General features: G+C 35.5%; 1 protein-coding gene across 1 annotated transcript in view; it reads left to right on the forward strand.

Moving 5' to 3' along the window:
• The window catches only part of LOC121727842 (phosphatidylinositol transfer protein alpha isoform), a 34,413-nt gene extending 19,003 nt beyond the window's left edge, over positions 1–15,410 (forward strand). Inside the window, exons 4-8 of the mRNA XM_042115868.1 lie at positions 1,785–1,936; positions 3,313–3,390; positions 10,194–10,424; positions 11,115–11,173; positions 14,672–15,410. Coding sequence (XP_041971802.1) covers positions 1,785–1,936; positions 3,313–3,390; positions 10,194–10,424; positions 11,115–11,173; positions 14,672–14,810 — 659 coding nt within the window. The 3' untranslated portion in view covers positions 14,811–15,410. The remainder of the gene's footprint in view (positions 1–1,784; positions 1,937–3,312; positions 3,391–10,193; positions 10,425–11,114; positions 11,174–14,671) is intronic.
• Positions 15,411–16,561: the final 1,151 nt, after the last annotated feature.

Raw genomic sequence — 16,561 nt, forward strand, 5'->3', positions numbered from 1 at the left:
CCCCCGACACACCTTAACAACAATTATGGACTAAAATATTACTTTACACAAGTTAGGAATTATTTGAACTTAAAGGCAGTTAATATTATTTCATTACTTTTTAAAGTTGTTTGTTTTTTAAATTTCTTAATTTAATTTTATATCATACTTTTTAAACTTGTGTTGGTTTAAATAGTGCAGAATAATTCCTTTTAACACAATCATATTCTCATGATTACCATATTCTATCAATGTCCTTTTCGATGAGGCCGTTAATATGAGCCCAAACATGAAACCTACACTTTGGGTTCATACGAAGCTCGGTTCCTATAGAATCTAGGTGATGCTGCTGATGCTGCAGCAGCAGCATGTAAATATTTACTGTTTATCTACTTCTTACTGGTTGTCGCAATTAAAATGAGCCCAAACACGAAACCTCTGCTCTAAGTTGGCGAGGAGTTGGATATCCTATTGATTACCAGGTGATGCTGCAGCACCAAGTCAACTTTCCATTATTTTGTGTATACGTATATTGTATATTCACAAATGTCACGAACTAGAATGAAATATAAAACCCATCAAACGACTACAAGTTGCCAACGGCCTTTCATGGACCAGATAAACCCTGATTGTTCAGCACTGAACAGGCTGATGATGATGAATTACTATGGCTAAGAACACTCTCGATCATGTCAGCTTTCAAACAAAAAAAAACTAGATCAAAATCGGTCCACCCGTTTGGATGCTACGATGCCACGGACAGATACACACACAGACAAACAGACAGACAGACAGACACGTCAAACTTATAACACCCCTCTTTTTTGTCGGGCGTTTAAATGGATTTTCAAATGTGTTTGTCGCGCTAAAACTCGAAAACGGCTGAACGGATTGGGCTGATTTTAGTCTTAAAATATTCGTAGAAGTCCAGGGAAGGTTTTAAAGTGACACGAAGTTCACCGGGGCAGCTAGTAAAAAATATAAATCCGGCCCTGCTCTTATTAAAGGGCTGAAATTAAATATATAAATACTACAATAATAAGATTCCTAAATGACCAATGATGTCCTTTATATTATATCCTACTCAAATCTCAACATTATTGTCAGGGTATTATTATAGTTTTATCTAGTTCTATATGTTTTTTGACATGTAGAAGTTAGAACCCAGATGAAACTATTTAAATGGTCACACTGATAGTGACGTCCTGATTAACACATTAAGCACAATTTTTGATGATGCTTCCTGCAGGACTGATGGGACTTCGTGTGAGTAAACAGTTGCGTTTAGCATCATTAGTATATGTAGTGTTTCACACCTTTTGTCCAGTTCCGGACGTAATACAAACATATTTTAGGATTCAATAAATGCGAATAACTACAGACCCTTGAAATTAAATATTTTTTTTTAATGACCCATATCTTATATCTTTAAACGAGCAATTCTTGTATATACATATATATATATATATATATATATAATTGGAATCTCGGAATCGGCTCCAACGATTTTCATGAAATTTAGTATATAGGGGGTTTCGGGGGCGATAAATCGATCTAGCTAGGAATCATTTTTAGAAAATGTCATTTTATTCGTGTTTTATCGAATACCGAGCAAAGCTCGGTCAAATAGCTAGTAATTAACTACCTAACTACCTAACCTAATTATGAAACCATACTTCTCTCTCGGGCGATTACTCTCCAATGCGTTATGATCTAAAGCGCGTATTCATATATGCACTAAGTCAAAACAGCTCCTAAAGAATAAACTACCATGTGAACTTTTTATTAATTCCTAAAATTTCCAGGAGGCAAATACTCATCAGGGCAGTACACGTACAAGATCTACCACCTCGCGTCCAAAGTGCCCGCCTTTATCAGGTTGCTGGCGCCGAAGGGCTCCTTAGAAGTACACGAGGAGGCGTGGAACGCCTACCCCTATTGCCGCACAGTACTCACGGTAAGGGAAAATGAACTGTTAGCGTCAGTATTGGAACTTGGAAGCTATTAGCTATTTGAGGTTTTACACACAAATTATTGAAAGTTCATTGGCTGAATCTACAGACACAAATCATGGTAGCGATAAAATTAAATTAAGAAATTTAAAAAAACCCCCGCCAAACAACTTTAAAAAGTAATGAAATAAAATATTTCACTGACTTTAAGTTTAAATAATTCCTAAGTGTAAAGTGATATTTTAGTCCATAATTGTTGTCACGGTGTGTCAGGGGGCCGCCAACAGTGTCTTTTGCATTTTGTATCGCCATGTCACTGATTGTCTCGATACTATAATGTTTTGTGAAATCAAACATCTACATTAGCGGTCCGGACACACCTTGACAACAAAATATCACTTTACACTTAGGAATTATTTAAACTTAAAGTCAGTAAAATATTTTATTTCATTACTTTTTAAAGTTGTTTGGCGGGGGTTTTTTTTTAATTTCTTAATTTAATTTTATTTCATGCTTTTTAAACTTGTGTTGGTTATAGGGCAGAATAATTCCTATCAACAGAATCATATTATATCCCAATGAATACCATCTAGGAATGTCCTTTTGGATGAGGCCGTCACCATCAATATGAGTCCAAACATGAAACCTCCACTTTGGGTTAATATAGAGCTCGGCTCCTATAGAATCTGCAGCAGCAGCATGCAATAATTTATTGGTTATCCACATCTTACTAGCTGTCGCAATTAAAATGAGCCCTAAACACGAAACCATTGCTCTATGTTGGTGAGGAGTTGGGTATCCTATTGATAACCAGGTGATGCTGCAGCACCAGGTCAACTTTCCATCAATGTGTAAATATTCATGAATGTCACGACCCAGAATGCAATAAAGCCCACCAAACGACTGCAAGTTGCTAATCGCCCCTTCATTAACCAGATGAACCGCGATTTTTCAGCACGGAGCAGGCTGATGATGATGAACTATAGCTAAGAACACTCTCAATTAAGTCAGCTTTCAAACAAAAAAAACTAGATCAAAATCGGTCCACCCGTTTGGATGCTACGATGACACAGACAGACAGACCGACAGACAGACACGTCAAACTTATAACACCCCTCGTTTTTGTCGGGGGTTAAAAAGTAAAAACCATAATAATATTATTATAAGTATTCTAATGTGTTCTAACTTCTAAATCTAATAGAACGTACAAATCAAGTGATATCACAATACTAAGCAAACAACAATGTGTGTTAACGGAGTGACATAAAATCTTGAAAAACTGCTGTATAGGGATAATTATAAGGATAATAGGAAAAGGAAAATATAAGTTACAAAATGTAAAATCGAAAGTACAAAACTAAATTGTCAACTTTTGTTTCAGAATCCCGGATATATGAAGGAAAACTTCGTTATATGCATAGAGTCTTTGCATGTACCAGACGCTGGAGACCAACAGAATGTAAGTTACTAACTTTTTTAATATTTTATGAAACATTTGGGATATTCTTCTATAGAATATTAAAGCTGTGGTGTTCATATTCGACTTTTATGCGATTTTACATTTTGTATAGGATGAAATAAATCTATATTCTATACACTTGAAAATAGTAAGTTATTAGTCTAAGCGATAAGTTGAGAATGGCGAAATATAGAGATAAGGGTCATAAAAATACGTACGATAGCTCATTAGATTCGGGAAGACGTCTAGAAAAATGTATCGGAAGCGTGTATTAGCGCACAGAAAATTGCAAAAGTTATAAGCAAATTAGGTTGCTTCTAAAAAAGGGTTTTATGTTTTTTGTTAAAAACTCCGAAACTATTAACATTTAAGAAATTAAAAAAAAAAGATTCTTAAAGAAGAGGATATGTTAATTTTTCAACAAATTAGACAAATGTTAACTAACGAAATTTTTTCGAACTTCCGTCCTCACTGTACTTTAAAGAAAACATTTAAATAGTTTTCGTAAAATTTTTCACTTCGTGGAGCCCTTGATATAAACATACTTAACAAGATCACGCCATAAAAGTTAAAAAAAAATTAATACTTTGTTTATAATCATTTTTTAACTTGAACAAAAAACTAGAAATCCACGTAATATTGTCAAAAAAAAAGTTGTTTCATTTATTATCACGTAATTGATTTCATATCAATGAAGGACATGTATTAACTAAAAAAAAATTTTTTTCCGCCATTTGCTAATAAATGAAACAACTTTTTTTTGACAATATTACGTGGATTTCTAGTTTTTTGTTCAAGGTAAAAAGTGATCTTTTAAGTATGTTTATATCAAAGGCTCCATGAAGTGAAAAATTTTACGAAAATTATTTAAATGTTTTCTTTAAAGTACAACGAGGACGGAAGTTCGAAAAAATTTCGTTAGTGAACATTTGTCTAATTTGTTGAAAAATTAACTTTAAGTTAAATTCCCAACGGAAGCGAATTCTTTGAAGTGTTCGGAATACACCATAAGTTTTTGAAAATTTTAAATGAATATTTAATACCTTAAAAAAAATAATCAGTGTTTCGTGCTCGGTTTTGAAGCCACGCGCGCTACCTAAAAATGCCGCGCGGAGGCTTACTTTCAGCGTTAAATTAAAATTATAAATAATAGAGATAGAATTCCGGGAGTTGGGTTTTTTTTATGGAAATATCCTCTTCTTTAAGAATCTTTTTTTTTTAATTTCTTAAATGTTAATAGTTTCGGAGTTTTTAACAAAAAACATAAAATCCTTTTTTAGAAGCAACCTAATTTGCTTCTAACTTTTGCAATTTTTTGTGTGCTAATACACGCTTCCGATACGTTTTTCTAGATGTCTTCCCGAATCTAATGAGCTATCGCACGTATTTTTATGACCCTTATCTCTATATTTCGCCAATCTCAACTTATCGCTTAGACTATATGTTTCCCAGAAGAAAATATATATTTTTTTTCAAATTCAAGTTAGCGGTGAAGCGACTTATAATTTAACTAGCGACCCGCCCCGGCTTCGCGCGGGTGGACATTGATTTTTAAATAATTTTTCTTCAATCTTTATTTCTTAGTCAATCTTTATGTTAAGCAGAACATAAAAATGGTTTACACTATTTAGCCTGTAACTACTATATTATAATTATTATACACATTTTTATTGTATTTTTTTATATTTTAAGTGTTATGTTTGATTATTTTATCCTTACCTACAGAAGATACTATTATTTATACTATTATTTTCTAAATGTAATTTTTTTGTTTAAAGTATTTTATGTTTTTTTTTTGTAGTTTTATGCTTTATTATTGTATGCTTACCTACATGCGTAAAAGATTCCATTAAAATTGGGTTAAAGTTTCCCTGTAAACGATATTTGATGTTGTTTTATTTTGTGGCAGCAAAATAAATTGATTATCAGCAGCTCCAACTCGGGATAGGCCAACGTACCTATAGTTGACCATGAGTAAAACATTCTTTTCGTAGATCGATATTGTGCCTCACTCAACATAGATAGGTATAGTGTGTCGCGGACTTTTTTGTAGATATTTAAAAGATCTACAATTACTTAGAACATTTTGTGGTTCTATCTTTTATAATTTAGGCAGCGTACGCGAAAAAAGTAACATTTCTGGTTGATTTTTTACACCTTGCGTCCGAAAATCCCAAATATCTTACGGAACCCTATTTTTTTTCCAAAATAAAATTTAGCCTAAGTTCAGCAGAATTAATGTATCCTACATTAATTCTGTTGAACTTAGGCTAAATTTTATTTTGTCCAATGGTAAAAGAATCTTTCAAATCGGTCCAGTAGTTTCGGAGCCTATTCAAGACAAACAAACAAACAATCAAATCTTTCCTCTTTAGTGTGTAGATTTATTGAACTTGTTATAGGGATTTTATAGTTATTCATTCTTAAAAAAGTAACAATATAATCCTACATCCTAATACAGTCAAATTACGTGTTTATGACGTCAAGGCTATAATAAAATAAAACTTTCTCAACGTTACAAACAATAGTAATATTATGTTGAATCGCGAAGTCTTTCAACGCCTTACTTTCATGAACTTTTTCATGAAAATAAAGGGTGCAAAGTTTTTGTCACATAGATCCTTTGTCGTGGGAAAAAATATTGAGAGATCTTTAATAGGAAAAATCAGAAAGAAACCCAAATAAGATTCGTAATCGTAATTTGTAAATTTACCAAACTCCAAATACGATCCAGATTAACACAGACATCGTTTTACTGCGGGAAATTATCACAATTTATTTTCTCTAATAAACCGCGAATTATAACCACAGGGCATCGCCAGTGGATGATAATAATATGCCCAAAATATCTATTACATAGTTAATTTTACCAAACCATTTATACTTATAACATTAGACAATGTGTACTTGTTGAAATATTGAAGTGAAAAAAACTGGAATAGCTTCTGAAACAGATTCATATTCAAATCGACAAAAAAACTAAGTACAAGACTCTTCCGTAAGACATACAAAATAAAGTTTTTCAGAAATTTAAGAACCAGTTCTCGCTTGACGACTGCGCAGAAGGTCACATTATATACGAGATTTTGTGTTTTATTAGAAAAGATAAGAATAAATATTATTAATTATTAATATTTTTAAACCGGACATTTAAACTTTATGTCAAAAACTAATGGATGCTCGCGGTCTCCCTTCTAGAGAACCACGCGTTTTAGCCAAAATTAATTGTTAGTTAACACGGCAAAGGAATATGTACACAGTATAAATAATTTTTGTTTTAAAATGTTGCAATTTTCCCGCAAACTCGTTTAAGTGTGAAAAAACTATAAATAAAAACTTGAAAGCCTTGACAATGGCAATAATCCGCTATAGATAAAGGACTGTTATTATTCTTATCTTATCCGCTTAGTTGGATAATTATTAACATAACTTCAGTTATTGGTTAAAAGAAATAATTTTCCACGACCTGATAAACAATACTTACAACTTTTTTATGAACGACGACGTGAAAAGGGCCATATAAAATTAAAAAGATATTGGCTATATTTGGTCCAAAATAGCAACAGCTGAAAAAAAAAATGCGAGAAAATTACTTAACTTGCTAGTTACTAGATTCTCGCGCATTTCTCCGAGATGAAAAGTATACTATGTTCTTTCCCGGGTCTCAAAGTATCTCCACGCCTTTCAGAAAAATCAGTTTAGTGGTTTGGGCGTAAAGAGGTAACATACAGACTGTGTCTGTCTGTATGTTACCTCTTTACGCCCAAACCACTAAACTGATTCGCATTTATAATATTAGTATTGATATCATTATTAATAAGGATTTCCATAAAAAGTTTATTTATCAGACCAGCTAATACTGATTTGAGCTGACGGGTCAGCCAAGTAGGTTACAGAGTCGCATATTCAGCTTAAGATTCTGTTGACTTGCATTTTTATAACACGTAGGTACATTATTATTTAAATAAACCACGTCACCGCTTTTAAATGGAGGTCATTTGTTTCGTTATTAATTTCTGTAAAATGTTACTTATGGTACTTTGCGTCTGCAATACTATGCGACAACGCGTCCTCTATTTTTATCTGGACTTTGGGTATCTTTATGATGCGACACGAAAAAGAAGGTTATACCGTATTATACATATTATTATTTATTACTTTACAAAAGTGTTCATTATAAAAAAAAAAGAGTAATAAGTATAAATCTATTTTTTAACGTAAATGAAAACTATAGCTTTGTGATCTGAAAGTTGCATTATAACTTGTCTATAAATTGCTAGCCGGAAAACACATCGTCGTGCAATTTATTAATTATAATAATAATTATAATATGCAGTATAATAATTATTTTTATTACTTTTTAACGACATTAACACATGGTTGTCACTTAAAATATTGCGAATTACTTTTTTTCGGATTTTTTTATTTTTTGAGATAAGATTTTTTATGGAAATAATACCTTCTTAATAACAATTACCGTATTTTTATTCAATTTGCATAATAAAAGTATAAAACTGTACAAAGTTAATGCAAGTTAGTGAGTAGGGACATTAGGGAGCGAGATTTAAATGAGCACAAATTAACCCTGATAATAAGGCCAAGTAGTGTCTCGTCCACTTAATGAAATCGACTTTGATCAGTTGCTTACTGATTTATTTAATATTTATAATTTTTAAGTTGGGTTTAACGGTACGCTAATGCGAAGGAGTCACAAAAGATTCTCAGGGGTCACAGTGACGTCAGGGCTGCAGCTTTCGGGAAGGAAAAAATATTCACGCCTGTGTCTGCCTATATGCTACCTCTTCTCGCTCATACTAGGGTTGTTGAGGAAGTGATTATGAGGAAGAGGAGGAGGAAGAGGAATTGTCACGCGCAAATTTAGAGGATGCGGATGAGGAAGCGGAAGAGGAAGTACGTCCATATAGTACAGCGTCTCAATGTGGGCAATAACGCCCCCTTGTGGGCGCTGAATCTAAAGGGGGGTAGTGTGGGACTCAGAAAAAATGGCGGCGTTTTGTAGAGGCTGGGGGGGCTAATATTACCGACAAATTTGTGGCAAATGCCCTTTACTTTAAATTAGGAAAAGAAAGTAGGTGAACCGTGAAACAATGGGGGCGCTAAAACATATTTTGTTCTCAAAGTGGGCAGTGGAGAAAAAAGGCTGGGAACACCTGATATAGCACTACACTTCGGTCTAATTTCGATTTTCGATAAAATAAATCAAATTATTAGATTATTCGCAATGCGTGCGTAGCTGCGTACACGCGTAAACAAAACAACGCTTGCTAATAGGTATGTCAAATTAAAACAAACAAGCAAGGAACAGCGCGGGTGGCGAGAGGGGAGGTCTCGCTCGCCCGTTCGGTCCGGCATGCATCGCGCTCTGGCGTGTGCGTTGCCGATCGCATACGCGACGCGCATGCGCAGTGAAATTCCTCATAAATTCCTCTTAAATTTTGAGGAAGCGATAGCGGAAGAGGATTTTTGTATTTTTATTTATGAGGATGCGGTAACGGTTGAGGAACCCAAAATATTGCGGAACTTCCTCATTATGAGGAAGAGGAAGAGGAATCCTCAGTAACCCTAGCTCATACCGCTTAAAATTGGATAGAATTGGATATCACTATCACTACATAGTACATATTATAATACAAAGTTGCTTTTTTTTCCCCTTTTTTTTCATCTTTAAACTACGCAACAGATTTTGATGCGGTTTTCTTTAATAGATAGAGTGATTCAAGAGTAAGGTTTATAAGTATAATAACATTCATTAAATAGTGGCGAGATACTGTTATTTTTGGGGTTTCTAATGTGAGTCGTAAATATATATTTTTTCCGCTTACATTGCAAACGCAGGCTGAACCCTATGAGATTTATCAAAATAATGTAGGTACTAATAGTATTGTACACTATGAAAAGGTTTACAGAAAACTCCGCGATGGTATATTATGTCTACGAGTATCTCTTATGAATCCATAAGATCCCACAACAACATTTTTTTGTCATTTACTTTTAACTTCAAATAATGGCTAATTTTCGAAGCGATTTTAACCAACACGGCAATAATCCTTATTCAATTAAATACTTTTAATACATTACTGATTTAATATAGATCTATATGGCCCTTTACAGCATATTATTTAAATGAATATTTTCGAAAATATTACAAATTTAAAAATTGCGGGACGTAGCTTTTGCGGCGGTACAGACTAATGCGGGCCACCCACGGCCCACGGGTGGTAATGAATATAATTAAAAACTACTGAATTGATTTTACTCATTTCTTCAGTGAATGACATAGGCTATAATATATTTTATACCCCTGCGAAGCCGGGGCAGGTCGCTATTAAATAATAAAAGTCAAGGTAAAGGACAACGAATAGTTTTTATCCCAATAAAATGTAGGAGAGACAATATCTAATAATAGTCCAGGTTCCCTAGCACATTTTTTTAATGTGATTAGTGATTACTATCAGGCTAATTTTCCGTGAGTAGTTTCATTTTGATATGACGCCTAAGCGGCCTAACACTTTCCTCTGCGAAAATTCTCGAAAGTGGTAGCTAATAGAGATAGAAAGTATAAAATATTTCGATTTGATGATACTAAAATATGGATTGTTCTATTTGTAGGACACTATTACTGTCAAATTAATATAAATATTAACAAATTAATAATATACAAAAAATCTGCTTGTTAGTAATGTTTTAAGGGTTCCGTAGTCACCAAGTCCTTGTTGTTAGATAGGTATAGATATCACCGTAAAAATATTATGCTGAACCTAATATTTCTATTCCTATTTCAGGTCCACGAACTGCCCCCAGAGAAACTCAAGAACCGCGAGGTGGTGCACATCGACATCGCCAACGACCCCATGTCGTCGGCCGACTACAAGCCGGAGACGGATCCGACGAAGTTCAAGTCGGAGAAGACCGGCCGCGGCCCGCTCGTCGGACCCAATTGGAAGAACGAGGTCAAACCCGTCATGACCTGCTACAAGCTCGTCACGGCCGAGTTCAAGTGGTTCGGGCTGCAGGTGAGACTTTTTTAACACTCTTTTATTAGCTTTATGTATGTATGTAACGGAATCTTTGAGCACGATTTTTACGTATCTCCAGTAGTCTAATTAATTCGAAACTTTACATACGTAAACAAAACACGTTTACAGCCAACGACAATGCAATAATTTGTTAAAATAATATAAATAAATTGTTTTTTTAGCCGTTGCTCTATAGCGGTACGGAACCCTTCGTGCGCGAGTCCGACTCGCACTTGACCGATTTTTTAAAACTATTACTATTATCTTTTTTATAAGAAGTAGTGTACAATATAACATAATGGTTGACAGACGCACTAGGAGACATTTACCTTCTTAGTTCTTACAAATAAAAAAATAAAAATATACAGCCGAACATAGAACCTCCTTCTTTTCGGAAGTAGGTTAAAAACAATAAGTATACTGAAGTCATTAAAAATATCATTTAAGTTAAGTGCAGCTTTAAGTCGCAAGATAAAACTTATATTTTACTTCTTTTAGTGTAAAGGATAATAGATCCTCTCCATATACAATCTTGTACCCATAAATTTGCAGTTATTTTTAATAAACCTAGTGTTAAGTTGCACGTACAGGTACAGCTATAATTGTCATATTATATTAAAATTAATTTATTTTATAGGAATCAGAGAAATCGAATTTTCAGATTTTTTCATTTCTTTTTTTTTTCAGAGTAAAGTAGAAAATGTCATCCAGAAGTCGGAACGGCGATTGTTCACCATATTCCATAGGTGAGTCATTCTCAAGTTCTTATCTTGAAAATTTTGTGGATTAGTCAAAAACAAATACCCAATGACAAATGACAATAGGGAAGCCCCTGAATATTCAACATTTTTGTTTTTTTTTTATTTTTACTTTATTGCTTTGGCACTGGTCGTAAACTGAAACGCAAAAGAATAATAGCGCACAGATTAATTATCACTTTTCTGTGTTTTTAGTACACAGTAAGCCTTGTAAAATTGTAGTTTCTTGTTTCTACCATGTATCCAAGGTCGAATTACACATTGCTAATTATTATAATTAAGATTAATACTCCTTTAACATGAAGCAAGAGTCAGTCGCTATGTAATTTACATACAACTTTAGATAGGAATATCTATGTCCATTTTCCATCCTTGCATGACAAGATTCTTTTTAGACTTGTATGAACACGTACAAGTGGATGTACTATCAGAGAAGTTGGTCCTAGGCAGATTAGTCGCGTTACGTCAAACCAAGCCGACAGATCACAATTAACATTAAATTGACATGATCCGACCAAATGACGTTGGTCTGTCAACTGCCTAGGAATCAATTTCCTCGATGGTATGTTATTGTTCTATTCATTACAATTAACGTACGTGTATTCTGTAGTGTCGTGAGTCGTGACTCGTGTCGTTTTAAGTACTTAATTTTTTAATACCATGATTCATGAATGATTGCACGACATCGAAATACATAATATAGAACGATAACCCTTATAATATAATATGTCGCAGTCATCTGGTTTAATCTGCGATTCGATTGATTGACTAGCGCATTCATTTAATGACACCATTCAATTGAATGCCTAAAGCTGCAGGGGTCGGCAAGTAATTTTATGTGAGGTCCGGATACCGCGGAAAAATTTTAACGAGGTCCAGAAAAAATTGTCCTAATATCTATGTGTTCGTTGATACTTGGTATAAAATAGTTACATTACAATATTTCGCGGTCCGAGATTCGACCTTCCGCGGTCCGCATATGGACCGCGGTCCGCCTGTTGCCTACCGCTGGCCTAAAGTAAAACTCGTCAAGACGTTGACTGTGACGTTTAAACGTCACAGTCAACGTCACTATATGACTTTTAGTCAAGACGTTAACGTCTTGAGTAAAAGTCAAGACGTTAACGTCTTGACTAAAAGTCATATAGTGAAGTCGTTAAATGGGATGCTATATTTTTTTAAGTAGCTGTTGACGGGGTAGTTATAGGTAAATCCACGCTGTCATATTATTTTATTACAAATAAAGCACTTTAAAGTAAATTTAATCGACTATCAACATAGTAAGTTATCAGCTGTGCGAGCTGTTTGACGCCATATTTGATTTAGTGACTACTAACGCCGCAGTGGGGAAAAAATGAAACTCGTTCAATTACCTGACTGATTTCATGTCCGATATCTTCAAAGGGCTATGTTACAAATCGCTAACTAGTTGGACGTCGAGTGACGATCGTTCAATCGTAAATTTAATAAAATACGCCTTGGTGTTTTATGCATTTTTTGACTAATATTATTTTTCCATAGTATACTCGTACTATGTATTTCGATTCTGCACGAATTCCAAGTTCATAAGTCATAACAATTAGTGCATTTATCTATGGAGCCATAGGTGCGTTATCTTCAAAATGAACAATACATGATATGATAATAAATGACGTAACCACTAAGACACCTGTTATAGTATTCTGTTAAGATTGCAGAAATTTGCAAACAATAATGAGTTTTATCATCAATATTTAGATAGAAAAGCTGACATAATAGAAATTGATACCTAAGGAGGCTTTCTATAGATTATGCCAAAACGTATGCACACGTGACACGGCAATATGATGTTCTGTAGGTTCTATCTAATAGAATGACACATTTTTGTATTAATTATATGTATTATCAGTAGTGATGCAACGGATCTCTGTTTCTGTTTCCGCAAGTGCGGAAGTTCCGCGCGATTTTCAACATCCGTTTCTGCTTCTGTTTCCGCAACTTAGATAACGGAGATTTAAACGGAAGTTTACAACCGACGGCGTCCAAATTACTTTTTATAAAATATATATAGATAACTAGATGTCCCGCGCGGCTTCGCCCGCGTAAATTAGGAATTTCACAGAAACCGTACATTTTCGAATAAAAATAGCTATAAATACTCCTTTCACGTGGTCTACTCTATACAAAGTGCCAAATATTGCTATAAAAATTGCTCCAGTAGTTCGTGAGATAAACCCTTTCTAATACTTTCCCCATTTTTACCACATTTTCCTAAGTTTCTTCGGTCGTATTAGTCTCAGCGTTATAAATTATAATATAATATAGCTTATAGGCTATCTCATTTATCGAGTAAGGCTATAGCCTTAGCGGGGATGATTTTTTTTCGCACCCACCCCATCGTGTGGGGTGTCGTTGGTTAGGTTTTTTAAAAATATTATGAGTATTCATAGATCATTTTCCGATTTAGGGATCCATTTGTGAAATATTAACTTTTAAAGTGGAAAAATCGTTAAGAGTCCAGTGTCCCCCCTTCTACCAGCTAAGCGGTTGCTTCTGGAAATTTGACAAAATTCACGGGAGTAGGAAATATGCTGAATTTAAAAGGAAAACTATCTAGGCTAAGAAGACTTTATAAGTTATTGAGTAATAGTCGATCAACTAAAAAAATTTATTCGGCGAAGGATATAAAGGAACTTTTCGTTCAAATTCCTTTGATAGTACTTAACTGAGATGATGTTGTTACTCGTAGTATTGTAAAATACGTTATAAATGTAAGTTCATTGACCATAAAAAAAATTCAAAACTAGTGGTACTGCAGCAGTACCACTTGGCCGGTTTTTTGTAATAACATTTTAAAATGTATCGAATTTCTTCATTAGAATCACTCATTTTACGCCTCTAGTCCACCGACGCAGTTCGCTGCCAAACAACGGCGAACCGATTTACTGTCTCATCTGCCACACGACAATGCGTTATATTGCATCTCGCAATATTCCTGTTTTGCAGCGTAATGCGTCGGTAGACGAAAGAGACGTTAACAATAAGAAAAACAAATAAAAATCTCACATTTACCTAATTTTAATTTGAAATTGTCTACTGTAAAATTAAAACTTTTTAATGATACCAAAATCAGCCAAAAGATTTTATGATAAGTTCATACATACTATAATGCGAAAAGACTTTTTCCCCAAACTATTATAAAGTTCTTTGTACCAAACTCAGATTTCCATTTAGACATTTCATTACTTGCTATAAGTCGCGCACGGCTTTAAGATAGCTTGGTAAAATTAAGGGCAATGCGCAGTTGAATTTTTAAGTTTCCTTGATGTACCCGGCATGCCATTGGTGGAATAGTGATCAGAGGTTAGGAGGCCCCTAATGGTATATTGCCATCAGACGGTGATTTGTACACATGCACTGATTGCTCCCTCCAGTTTCGCCGAGCTATCTTAAAGTTTTGGCCGTCTATACATAAAAAAATATTGACAATATCTTGTTTGGTTCCAGGCAAGTGTTCTGCTCTATGGACGACTGGTTCGGCATGACGATGGCGGACATCCGCGCGATTGAGGACCGCACTAAAGAGGAGCTGGAACGACTGCGCCGCGAGGGCGAGGTGCGCGGCATGCGCGCCGACAATGAGTAGGCCGACGTCTATCCAACATGGCGACTCACACGGCTGCTCCTAACATACCAGTATTAATGTCCGGTGTCGTCCGATATCAGGCTTAGCACGGTAATGCAAAACAGTGGCAGAATTTTAGAAATAAAAAAAACAGTACGTCAATCTGTCACTTTGACATATGGCGGCCATGTTTGTGTGCGTTGCCATATTGGTTGCCGCCATCTTTATGACGTCAGACTTCACTGGCCAGTAGCACTGGTACAGTTTAGGAGCACAAGCATAAATGTCTAGATTAAAATCGTTCAATTTAGTAGAATACAGTGAAATAGGACGTGCTTTCAGCGATAATAGTCCATGTTCTATATTAAATCGTCGCGCCCGTGCCGACCGCGTGCGAGCGAGGGCGTTCTCGCGTAGGTAACGTTTTAAATATATCTATATCTACCTATCTGTTTCTATGAGTATCTATTTGATAAAGAATTATATTACCGAGTATTCCTGCGCTCCACTCTGCCCGCGTACTCGCGGTCCGGTCCTCGAACTCGAGCCCTTCGTCTAGCGCCGTGGTCCCCAACCTTTTTTTCATACGGGCCACAAACATGTCTTGGTCTTGGTGTTACATGCCGCAACAAAAAAATTTTAGGGCGTTCGCTGCGTTAAGCGTGCGCCGGCGCGGCCACCCGCGAGGCGTGCTTGTTTCATGTCATCCCATAGAGCAGCGCTGCGTTGAGCGGGTCAGCCGTCGCACGATTACTATAGCGAGCGCACGCCGCACGGCGCGGGCGCCCGCGACGTGCAGCCGCGCCGGGCACACGCTTAACGCTGCGAACGCCCTAAGCGTTAAAAAATAACGTTCTTCAAAATTACCTTAATTTAAAAGTGGAAAATATTTCACGACTTTACATTATTCCGCCGGTGGGCGTGAATTTCAAAATGGTTTAACATCACGCGGGCCACAGATAAAGTCCCGGTGGGCCGCGGGTTGGGGATAGCTGGACTCTAGCGGCTCCGGCTAACACCGCTTAGTATTTAAAGTTCCTACTTCGAATGGATCCTAGTTTTCATCTGAGATGTTTAGTAATCGTGCCAATGTTTACGGTGAGACGTGAACGGGAAAATGCCGCCCGGTTCGAGGACGGGACCCGAACACCACTAGCGAAAATTTTTAATGAATCGTGGTATAAATTATTTATATGATAAGTAAATGTAGTCTGGTTGAAGGTAGTCTCGTTGTTACATAACATAGTAATTTAATAAATCGATTAAAATTTTCGAAACAAGTTCGTTAGTGGAGTTTGTTTAGAATCGATTCTTAAAATCTCTCAGTTTTGAACATTTTATAATAAGCGTATCCCTGGCTAGGGGCTGGTTTGGCTGTTGTATATTTTATCTATAGATGTATTTTAAGACTCCGGTAATCTTAGTTGGATCATGTTCTGCGTGTATACACTGTGGCAATTGTAGGTCAGTCGTGGTATTATTGTAGTACTAATTAATTTCACGTGGGTCAAAGTCGACACTTACTAATATGAGGTCTTCGGAAATCGGTAGTGGGTAGGGTTGAGTTTTCAGTACGTGTATATTTGTTCGTCTAGCGGATCAGTATTCTTACATTGTGTGACATTCCAGATAATATATGAGAATTTTGTGAACAGTTTGGTCGTTCGGTGTGTCCATGCTCTCTGGCCGTTGCGAGTAGCGACGATGACCGAATACCTTTTATAGATAGACATTGAATATGTTAATAAATTTAATGTACATTGAATTATTTC

The sequence above is a fragment of the Aricia agestis genome, chromosome 6 (assembly GCF_905147365.1).
Source record: "Aricia agestis chromosome 6, ilAriAges1.1, whole genome shotgun sequence".
Classification (NCBI taxonomy): Eukaryota; Metazoa; Arthropoda; class Insecta; order Lepidoptera; family Lycaenidae; genus Aricia; species Aricia agestis.